This window comes from Neovison vison, chromosome 4 (assembly GCF_020171115.1).
Source record: "Neovison vison isolate M4711 chromosome 4, ASM_NN_V1, whole genome shotgun sequence".
Lineage (NCBI taxonomy): Eukaryota > Metazoa > Chordata > Mammalia > Carnivora > Mustelidae > Neogale > Neogale vison.
In genome coordinates, this window is record NC_058094.1 from 150,002,234 (window position 1) to 150,014,715 (window position 12,482).

At 35.5% G+C, this 12,482-nt stretch overlaps 1 protein-coding gene across 4 annotated transcripts in view; it reads right to left on the minus strand.

Annotated features, from left to right (window-relative positions):
* Positions 1-1,259: 1,259 nt before the first annotated feature.
* Positions 1,260-12,482, minus strand: part of HGF (hepatocyte growth factor) — a 90,798-nt gene continuing 79,575 nt past the window's right edge. For 2 of the 4 annotated variants that reach the window (XM_044245910.1, XM_044245911.1), the window contains exon 18: positions 1,260-3,394. In XM_044245910.1, the coding sequence (XP_044101845.1) occupies positions 3,218-3,394 (177 nt within the window). In that variant the 3' untranslated portion in view covers positions 1,260-3,217. The remainder of the gene's footprint in view (positions 3,395-12,482) is intronic. The other 2 variants (XM_044245909.1, XM_044245907.1) reach the window with 1 other exon arrangement.

The window sequence follows — 12,482 nt, forward strand, 5'->3', positions numbered from 1 at the left end:
ACTTCTTTTTGAACTTTATTGTGTAAAGTATTTACACATAGACTAAGTCTTTTTATTCAAGTTAACTTTATCATTCAAATGAGTTTGTCTATAAATACGGGATAAAATTAAAAGTGATATGTGGAAACTTAGTAAATCAATTTAAAGTTTTTTAGTATGAGAGTTTATTAAAATTCTTTACCTCATGATTTCTATATTGCAGTACTAGTATCTCTTTTAAAAAATAAAGAAAATATTTAAAAACAAGAACAAAATGCTGACAACAGTTTCTTACTTCTTGACAGTGCTTTTTTTTTTTCCCCCTAAAAGAATGTTGTGGTATAACATTCACTTTGTATAGTACCATTGGTACCAACAAGAAATATTCACAGGAATAAGTGAAATACAATTTTGCTATCACATGCCATTATTGTTTATTTTTCTTGCCTTCCAGTGTCTCACGTTTCCCATAGTTTGAAACACTTAGATAGCAAGCAAGAGCCTATTAATGCTAGAGACTGACTCAATATAAACCATTTTACTGAGGACCTGCCCACAGCAAATAGGTAAAACTCATTACATATTTTACAATAAAACTAAAGAAGTATACAAAAGGATTATCATCCCTTCTGCACGGCAGAGGCATTATGACAAATATTTTAATTTTATGTTACTATTCCTGGCAGACATAAGAAAATGTCCACAATTACAACAGCACATAACCATTATTCAAACAGCCCAAACAAAAAATAACATTGAAAACTTCTAGATTAAAAGATTTGTTTGTCCATTACTCAAAATACAATGGATTTTGGATAAGTTGGATTTTTCATTTCTTGTGATTTATTAAGAAAAGAATGACCAAGAAATAGTATTTTTCTCCAGAGAAAAATGGCATATTATTCATTGTCTTACCACCTAAAATTGCATGGATCTTGTTAATCATGCTTTTACTGTCAAGTCTACTGATCTCTTCTCATTACAAAGGGAACTTCTCAAAGCTAGGACTGCTTTGTGCACCATGTCTGATGTTTTATTGGTGGTATGTTTTAATAAAATGGAAATAAATGGAAAACATTTATAAAATGGAAATGGAATGGAAAACATTGAGTTCAAAATATCTAAAAAGTTAGCTGCATCTTCTATCTATTCCTATTTCTCTTTCCATGGGAATTTAGAGAAAAGACAAGAAAGAAATATCTTAAAATGTATTTAGATATATTATAATTTCATAAATGTTTTACAAATATCATTAATATATGATTTAATCAAATTTTACCAGTTCGAGAAAAAAACTGAAAAGTTCTTTAATTTGGGGACAATATACCTTTGAAATTTCTAGTGTTTTTATTAAAATGATATATCACATAAGGAAAGAAAAATATAATCAAAGAAGATAATGTGGACTGACAACTTTTCAGATCTTTCTTTACTTTCACTGTTTCTTGATATCAGAACATGTTTTATTATAATATGTTCAATTTGTTGGCACAATTTGGATAGATATTCTGGATTTGCATAGTTATTTCTGGATTTCCTCTGCTGTACTCTCGGGACTAAACTGTCAAGTAAATTTAAGAGTGTTTTACTCAAGATTGAACAGTGTCCTATGAAACGTTGAGCATTGTTTGGATCTCTGGTCTTAACTGATATCATTCAAGAGAAACAAATTAGAGAAATGGGGATACTGGATTGGAATCACTCAAAAATTATTTTTAAATTTGTACAGGGTGATTTTTTGAAAATTCACAGCCTATCCTATTAGACTTTGTTGTCTCATTTCTTGACAAATACAGGATTTTTAGTTGATCATGCCAAATACAATAACAAATATGATAATTTTGCATTATGAGACAATACAAAATTTGAACAAATATTCCCCTTGGCATTTGAAAGATTTATGTAAAATGAAATAAGATAAAATGGAGAAATTTTCATAAAATATTTCATTCTGCAGATTTAACTCCCCTTTAGAAAATAATTGAAGTCCGTTTAGACAAGCTAGTTCCTTTCCTTTCCTTTACTTTAGTGAAGTTTCATTAGGCTAAAAAACTTTTAGGTTGAGATACGTAACCTGATTTTTTTCTTCAATATATACTTTAATTCCTAGTTTGATGAAAGTCTATTTACAGATCTTTGGAAACATATTGAAATTTTCCTCTGAAATAATTTTTAAAAATTTAAAGAAGATGAGCTACAAGCCAATCACAGCAGCAACTCTTAGAATTAACCTACTTAAATACTTTTTAAAGCTTCAGTTAGACAATTATCTAAGAATAATAAAGAAAATACTTCAGGAAAGTAGATCTAAAAATATTTTGCATAAATAAGGGTCCCTAAATTTAAAAGAAAGATATAATACTAATACACATAACCCTCCTCCCTTTAAGAATTAGAAACTACACAATGACTAGGTTGATAAATACAGTTAAACACATAGATTAGGTGTTACTTAACTTTGTGGGTCATGACCACACCTTAAATGTCAACCAGTAGAGAGGTCATCTGCAGATTTCATATACAGAATGAGTTGGTCATTTCTTTCTTTCTCCTTTCCTTGAAATTTCTACTGGTCTTTATAAATTTCTCTTTTTCTCTTAAGGAAAAACTACAGGTACACACTTTCAGAATATTTAGAGGTTATATTAGATATACCATGATTTGAACTCTAGTGCATGCACATGTGTACCCAGGTCTGCATAGTTGGGCATATGATTTTGTAGAAGTAATATCCAGTATTAGAGGATACACAGGATACACAGTGAAGAGAAATGAATGAAATATAATGTATGGCATATGAAAGGTAATATAATTTAATATAGAGTTACAAGCTAAGGACAAAGGTATAAATTGTCTTTGTGAGGTTAAAATAATGTTTAACTTACGGTTTATTCATAAACTAACCTTGGAAAGCAGCGTAGAGAGATTAATTGAACTTTTCCATTAAATCTTTTATCATCCAGCAATTATACCTTTGCAGTTTTTAATCCGTTCAAGTATCTTCAGGAGATATGTTACTACACTTGCATGTACCTTAATTCACTTCAACATTTACAAAATAACACTGACAAACAAAACAACAGAAAACACCCATAAATATTAATGAGTATCTTAACAAACATGACACTCAAGTAGTTGTCTTAGGATTGCTTTAAGTGACATTTTAATTCCATGTTCTCTGAAATCTTCATGTAAAATAGATTTCTATTGATTGGAGCTTCAGACAAAATTCCATCAGCTATGACTGTGGTATCTTATAAGTTAATATAATTTTGTGTATCCATTTTGCATAATATGCTACTCGGACAAAAATACCAGGACGATTTGGAATGGCACATCCACGACCAGGAACAATGACACCAAGAACCATTCTCATTTTATGTTGTTCACAAACGAGTGGGCCACCATAATCTCCCTAGGAAGAAGACATGGAACAATAAAAGCAACAAAAAAGTATTATCTTAGAAATAAAAATTAATAGTTCATTAATATTTCCTATACATATTTAGATCTCAAATATGCACATATACAGAAAAAGAATAGCTGCAACTGAGATATGAAGACATAAATAGATGTACTAGGCCATTGGTCATCTTTTTATTGAATTACCCAAGTCAGACTGAGAGAAGTACAGAAGTTCAAAGTGTTCTATCATGTCGAGTATTCCTTTAATAAGGACTTATCTAGGGGCACCTGATGGCTCAGTGGGTTAAGCCTCTGCTTTCAGCTCAGGTCATGATCTCAGGGTCCTGGGATTGAGTCCCGCATCGGGCTCTCTGCTTGGCAGGGAGCCTGCTTCCTCCCCTCTCTCTTTCTCTCTACCTGCCTCTCTGCTTACTTGTGATCTTTCTCTGTCAAATAAATAAAAATTTAACAACAACAACAAAAAGAATGACTTTTCTAGGGGTGCCTGGGTGGCTCTTGATTACATCTCAGGTTGTCATCTCAGGGTCATGGGAGCAGGCCCCACATCAGTCTCCACATTCAGCATTGAATCTGCTTGTACCTCTCCCTTTGCTTCTCCCCCTGCTTGCACACACACACACTCTCTCTCTTTCTCAATTTAGTTAATTAATTATTTAAAATACATAAAAAAGAATGACTTGTCTTATACAAAATATCCACTCATCTTTTAAAATGTTTTTTCTTTGTTGAATGCAGATACATTAACACAAAATAAAAGATAGCTATTTTTAAGGTAGGCTTTATATTTACTTTTATTTTCCTCTGATGTTCAAAATATGTTCAATATAGACAATTTAGAAAATGCAAAAAATATAAGAACTTTTGTACTCCACCTATAATCATACAGTTTTAATTATTAAATTGCACCAAAATTTCTCTTATTTCTGAAACTTTTTGCTTTCCTTCCTTTAATCTTGTCCCCAAAAAGATTTTAGAAAATTAAGTATAAATCATAATTGATAATAATTCTATTTACTGTTTGGAAATTATGTTTGGGGGCATAAAGAAAGAATATTACTGAATTTACTGTTGTATTTGTAGTTAACATAATTATATTATGTATTTTTTTATGTCTCATACCCCCCTTTGTAGAAGGTAGCTTCTAATTTCATGACATTTTTTAATATGTTTACCCTGTTTTATCATCATACACGGATAGATGATAGATGAAATATGAATAGATTGATAGATTGATTTGTGTGTATATTTTTATAAACATGTATACACTAATGCATATTATTATATATATAATCATTACAAATATGCTGCATCATTTTCATGCACCATGTAGCCTTCTAAGATTGCAGTGACTCACATTTGGCATCCTTTTGTGAAGAAGAGTGTTTGAGACTACCTTAATATTCTCCTATCACCTATCTCTATCAGTGATGTGATAAGTGAAAATGAAACTACTATAGGATTTACTTCTGTAACACATGTAAAGAAGAGTACTATCAGGGCGCCTGGGTGGCTCAGTGAGTTAAGCCTCTGCTTAGCAGGGAGCCGTATAATAAATTAAGACGGGGTGAAATAGGAAATAAAACAGTAAGGGAAAATAGCTTATTCTAAGAGACATATAAATTATGACACATAAGTTAATAAATCTGATTTTAAAAAAACACAGCAATGATTACTGATAGAAACTCTTTAAAAGCAATTCACGTTAGCAGACTTTCTCCAAATGTGATCTTATTGCTATTATACAAACATCTGGGAGGTCTTCTTCAAGTGTTTAGATTTCAATGGCTTCAGGGATTATATTACCTTTTAAATATAAGTGATTAAAAAATGTATTTTTGAGAAGTGGCAGAATCAATTTTAAAAATTATCTTGCCAACATGGATAAAAATAACAAATACACGATACTGCAATAAATAATTCAATGCTAAAGTTAGAAATCTATCAATGTATAAATGATAAATCATATTGTAGGCTATTCCTGATGATCAGTTGTCGAAGCATTTTTAGTAATGACAATAGGACTGGATAAGTGCATAGATTCTTAAATGATCTTAAAGACTGGGTTGAGCTCAAACCTTTGTGTTTAAAGGGCTCTTAGTGTAAATAGGTAGCTAAGTAAGCAATCAATCAATCAACCAATCATTCTTCCAGCAGATTTTCAGTTCTAATAATGAACGAAGTAATACTGATTTACTGGGAAAACATCAAACCTGAAAGTAGTTATACACAATCTGTTTCTAACTATGTCATTTTAAAGCAGTTTTTAAGACTCTAACTTATGCAATGTATTTTATCAGGAATAGAATCTCAGACCAATATATATAGCACATGCTTGGAAATACATATTTATGCTCCATATTTATTTTCCTACATGTCAAAAGAGATTTCACTATTTATTGAACTCATTCCATATCTTATCTCACATAGTATTCCCCAACTCCAAAGCTCCTAGGCTTGGAGACTGTGTCTCTTATATTCAAAATACATCTAAACACTCCAATCAAAAGACATAAGGTGACAGAATGGATAAAAAAGCAAGACCCATGTATATGCTGCCTAGAGGAGAATCATATTAGACCTAAAGACATATGAAGATTGGAAATAAATAGATGGAAAAGAATTTATCATGCAAATGGAAGTGAAAAGAAAGCCAGGCATAAGAATACTTATATCATACAAAATAGACTTTAAAACAAAGACTGTAACAAGAGATAAAGAAGGATACTATATAACCATACAGGGATGAATCCAATAAGTAGATAGAGCAATTGCATGGAGCACTGGGTGTTATATGTAAACAATGAATCATGAAACACTAAATAAAAAAAAAAAATGAGGTACTGTATGGTGTCTAACAAAGCATCATTAAAAAATTGTAGATATTTATGTACCTAATATGGGAGCACCCTAATACATAAAGCATCTAATAACAAACGTAAAGGAAGTAATTTATAGTAATGCAATAATAGTAGGAAAACTTTAAGACTCCACTTAGATCAATGGATAAATCATCCAAACAGAAAATCAATAAAGAAACAGTGGCTTTGAATGATACAATAGACCAGTTGGATTTTACAGATATATTCAGAACATTTCATTCTAAAACAGTAGAATTCAATTGCATAGGTGACATTCTACAGAATAGATCACATATAAGGCCACAAGGCGAGTCTCAACAAATTCAAAAAGATTGAAGTTGTATCAGGCATCTTTTCCAACCACAACACTATAAAACTAGAAATCAACCACAAGAAAAAATCTGGAAAGACCACAAATATATTGAGGTTAAATAACATAAAAACAAACAAACATGTGAAAAGGGTTTTCTCCCTCCCTTTCCCCCTCCTTCCCCCTTCTCTTTGCTTAGCCAACACCCCCTTCTCCCACTCCCTTAAACAATCCTCCCATGTTGTAAAAAGTGATAAGATACTACAAGGAATGTTGAAAGGTCAGTCTACATGCTAATAAGGGATTGTAGTCTGGCCAATGCCAGACTACAATCCCTTATTGAAATAGGATTGAAATCTAGCCAATACTGTCTGTTTCCCTTTTGTTAACGACCAATGAAAGTAACTTCCCACTATGTAAATGAAGGATGCTGAGCGAACCAATCAGGGGTATTCCCGCGCGCCAAGTATGCCTTTACATTCAAACCAGCCAATGAAAACTTTGTAACCATGCTTCCGCTTCTGTACGTATGCTTTCGCTTCCCCAAACCCCATAAAAAGGCCCTGAACAAAGGGCTGGCGCGCGAGTCCTCCTAAGACTTGACCGCCCTCAGGTACCTGTGTCTACTCAATAAACCTCGTGCTGTTTGCATCTGACCAGTGGACTCGGCTCGGTTTTTGGGTCCGGGGGTCTCCTCCTGAGAAGGGGTCCATTCCGGGGTGCTTGGAGCCCCGGGGGGATCTTTCACATGGAGACAAATGAATATGAAAACACAGTGGTCTAAAATCTTTGGAATGGAGCAGAAGCTGTTACAAAATGGAAATTTATAGCAATCCAGGCCTACCTCATGAAGCAAGAAAAATCTCAAGTAAACAACCTAACCTTATACTTAAAGGAGCTATACAAAGAGTAAACAAAACCCAGACTAAGGAATAAAAAAGATTAGGGGAGGGGAGGAGTCAAGATGGCGGAGAAGTAGCAGGCTGAGACTACTTCAGCTAGCAGGAGATCAGCTAGAGAGCTTATCTAAAGATTGCAAACACCTGCAAATCCATCAGCAGATTGAAGAGAAGAACAGCAATTCTAGAAACAGAAAAACAACCACTTTCTGAAAGGTAGGACTGGCGGAGAAGTGAATCCAAAGTGACGGGAAGATAGACCCCGGGGGGAGGGGCTGGCTCCCAGCAAGCGGCGGAGCGACGGAGCACAAAATCGGGACTTTTAAAAGTCTGTTCCGCTGAGGGACATTGCTCCAGAGGCTAAACCGGGGCGAAACCCACGCGGGGTCAACGTGGCCTCAGGTCTCGCAGGGTCACAGAAGGATCGGGGGTGTCTGAGTGTTGCAGAGCTTGCGGGTATTGGAGCGGGAAAGCCGGCTACAGAGACAGAGCCGACAGTAAGCTCGCAGCTTGGGGTTACCTTGAACCGGTCGCAGGCTCGGTGAGCTCGGAGCGCGGCCGGAGGTCAGGCAGACGGGAGATACTGGGCGCTGTTCTATGAGGGCGCACTGAGGAGTGGGGCCCTGGACTCTCGGCTCCTCCGGGCGGAGACCAGGAGGCTGCCATTTGTATTCCCATCCTCCGGAACTCTACAGAAAGCGCTCAGGGAACAAAAGCTCCTGAAAGCAAAGCCGAGCGGATTACTCAGCCCGGGCCCTGGTAAGGGCGGTGCAATTCCGCCTGGGGCAAAGACACTTGAGAATCACTACACCAGGCCCCTCCCCCAGAAGATCAACAAGAAATCCAGCCAAGACCAGGTTCACCTACCAAGGAGTGCGGTTTCAATACCAAGGAAAGCAGCAGAATTCCAGAGGAGGAGAAAGCAAAGCACGGAACTCATGGCTTTCTCCCTGTGATTTTTTAGTCTTGCAGTTAATTTAACTTTTTTATTTTTCATTTTTTTCTCTCCTTCTGCTAATTTTTTTTTAACTTTTACCCTTTTCTTTTTTAATGTTTTTTAACTAGTTTATCTAATATATATATATTTTTCTTTTTTATACTTTTCTTTATTTGTTTTCTTTTTTTAATTTTTTTTCTTTTTTTTTCTTTCTTTCTTTTTGAACCTCTTTTTATCCCCTTTCTCCCCTCTCACAATTTGGGATCTCTTCTGATTTGGTTAAAACATATTTTCCTGGGGTTGTTGCCACCCTTTTAGTATTTTACTTGTTCCTTCATATACTCTTATCTGGACAAAATGACAAGGTGGAAAAATTCACCACAAAAAAAAGAACAAGAGGCAGTACCGAAGGCTAGGGACCTAATAAATAAAGACATTGGTAATATGTCAGATCTAGAGTTCAGAATGACAATTCTCAAGGTTCTAGCCGGGCTCGAAAAAGGCATGGAAGATATTAGAGAAACCCTCTCGGGAGATATAAAAGCCCTTTATGGAGAAATAAAAGAACTAAAATCTAACCAAGTTGAAATAAAAAAAGCTATTTATGAGGTGCAATCAAAAATGGAGGCTCTCACTGCTAGGATAAATGAGGCAGAAGAAAGAATTAGCGATCTAGAAGACCAAATGACAGAGAATAAAGAAGCTGAGAAAAAAAGGGACAAACAGCTACTGGACCATGAGGAGAGAATTCGAGAGAAAAGTGACACCATAAGATGAAACAACATTAGAATAATTGGGATTCCAGAGAAGAGGAAAGAGAGAGGGGAGCAGAAGGTATACTGGAGAGAATTATTGGGGAGGATTTCCCCAATATGGCAAAGGGAATGAGCATCAAAATTCAGGAGGTTCAGAGAATGCCCCTCAAAATCAATAGGCCCACACCCCGTCACCTAACAGTAAAATTTACAAGTCTTAGTGACAAAGAGAAAATCCTGAAAGCAGCCCGGGAAAAGAAGCCTGTAACATACAATGCTAAAAATATTAGATTGGCAGCTGACTTATCCACAGAGACCTGGCAATCCAGAAAGAGCTGGCATGATATTTTCAGAGCACTAAATGAGAAAAACATGCAGCCAAGAATACTATATCCAGCTAGGCTATCATTGAAAATAGAAGGAGAGATTAAAAGCTTCCAGGACAAAAAAAAAACTGAAAGAATTTGCAAACACCAAACCAGCTCTATAGGAAATATTGAAAGGGGTCCTCTAAGCAAAGAGAGAGCCTACAAGTGGTAGATCAGAAAGGAACAGAGACAATATACAGTAACAGTCACCTTACAGGCAATACAATGGCACTAAACTCATATCTCTCAATAGTTACCCTGAATGTTAATGGGCTAAATGCCCCCATCAAAAGACACAGGGTATCAGAATGGATAAAAAAACAAAACCCATCTATATCTTGCCTCCAAGAAACTCATTTTAAGCCCAAAGACACCTCCAGATTTAAAGTGAGGGGGTGGAAAAGAATTTACCATGCTAATGAACATCAGAAGAAAGGAGGAGTGGCAATCCTTATATCAGATCAATTAGATTTTAAGCCAGAGACTAGAATAAGAGATGAGGAAGGACACTATATCATACTCAAAGGGTCTGTCCAACAAGAAGATCTAACAATTTTAAATATCTATGCCCCCAACGTGGGAGCAGCCAACTATATAAACCAATTAACAACAAAATCAAAGAAACACATCAACAATAATACAATAATAGTAGGGGACTTTAACACTCCCCTCACTGAAATGGACAGATCATCGAAGCAAAAGATCAACAAGGAAATAAAGGCTTTAAATGACACACTGGACCAGATGGACATCAAAGGTATATTCAGAACATTCCATCCCAAAGCAACAGAATACACATTCTTCTCTAGTGCACATGGACCATTCTCCAGAATAGATCACATCCTCGGTCCTAAATCAGGACTCAACCGGTATCAAAAGATTGGGATCATTCCCTGCATATTTTCAGACCACAATGCTCTGAAGCTAGAACTCAACCACAAGAGGAAGTTTGGAAAGAACCCAAATACATGGAGACTAAACAGCATCCTTCTAAAGAATGAATGGGTCAACTGGGAAATTAAAGAAGAATTGAAAAAAATCATGGAAACAAATGATAATGAAAATACAACAGTTCAAAATCTGTGGGACACAACAAAGGCAGTCCTGAGAGGAAAATATATAGCGGTTCAAGCCTTTCTCAAGAAACAAGAAAGGTCTCAGGTACACAACCTAACCCTACACATAAAGGAGCTGGAGAAAGAACAAGAAAGAAACCCTAAGCCAAGCAGGAGAAGAGAAATCATAAAGATCAGAGCAGAAATCAATGAAATAGAAACCAAAAAAACAATAGAACAAATCAACGAAAGTAGGAGCTGGTTCTTTGAAAGAATTAATAAAATTGATAAACCCCTGGCCAGACTTACCAAAAAGAAAAGAGAAAGGACCCAAATAAATAAAATTATGAATGAAAGAGGAGAGATCACAACTAACACCAAAGAAATACAAACTATTATAAGAACATACTATGAGCAACTCTACGCCAACAAATTTGACAATCTGGAAGAAATGGATGCATTCCTAGAAACATATAAACTACCAAGTTGAACCAGGAAGAAATAGAAAGCCTGAACAGACCCATAACCAGTAAGGAGATTGAAACAGTCATTAAAAATCTCCAAACAAACAAAGCCCAGGGCCAGACGGCTTCCCGGGGGAATTCTACCAAACATTTAAAGAAGAACTAATTCCTATTCTCCTGAAACTGTTCCAAAAAATAGAAATGGAAGGAAAACTTCCAAACTCATTTTATGAGGCCAGTATAACCTTGATCCCAAAACCAGACAAGGATCCCATCAAAAAAGAGAGCTATAGACCAATATCCTTGATGAACACAGATGCGAAAATTCTCACCAAAATACTAACCAATAGGATTCAACATACATTAAAAGGATTATTCACCACGACCAAGTGGGATTTATTCCAGGGCTGCAAGGTTGGTTCAACATCCGCAAATCAGTCAATGTGATACAACACATCAATAAAAGAAAGAACAAGAACCATATGATACTCTCAATAGATGCTGAAAAAGCATTTGACAAAGTACAGTATCCCTTCCTGATCAAAACTCTTCAAAGTGTAGGGATAGAGGGCACATACCTCAATATCATCAAAGCCATCTATGAAAAACCCACTGCAAATATCATTCTCAATGGAGAAAAACTGAAATCTTTTCCGCTAAAGTCAGGAACACAGCAGGGATGTCCATTATCACCACTGCTATTCAACGTAGTACTGGAAGTCCTAGCCTCAGCAATCAGACAACAAAAGGAAATTAAAGGCATCCAATTAGGCAAAGAGGAAGTCAAATTATCACTCTTCACAGATGATATGATACTATATGTGGAAAACCCAAAAGACTCCACTCCAAAACTGCTAGAACTTGTACAGGAATTCAGTAAAGTGTCAGGATATAAAATCAACGCACAGAAATCAGTTGCATTTCTCTACACCAACAACAAGACAGAAGAAAGAGAATTGAAGGAGTCAATCCCATTTACAATTGTACCCCAAACCATAAGCTACCTAGGAATAAACCTAACAAAAGAGGCTAAGAATCTATACTCAGAAAACTATAAAGTACTCATGAAAGAAATTGAGGAAGACACAAAGAAATGGAAAAATATTCCATGCTCCTGGATTGGAAGAATAAATATTGTGAAAATGTCTATGCTACCTAAAGCAATCTACATATTTAATGCAATTCCTACCAAAGTACCATCCATCTTTTTCAAAGAAATGGAACAAATAATTCTAAAATTTATATGGAACCAGAAAAGACCTCGAATAGCCAAAGGGATATTGAAAAAGAAAGCCAAATTTGGTGGCAATACAATTCCAGCCTTCAAGCTCTATTACAAAGCTGTCATCATCAAGACAGCATGGTACTGGCACGAAAACAGACACATAGATCAATGGAATAGAATAGAGAGCCCAGAAATAGACCCTCAAC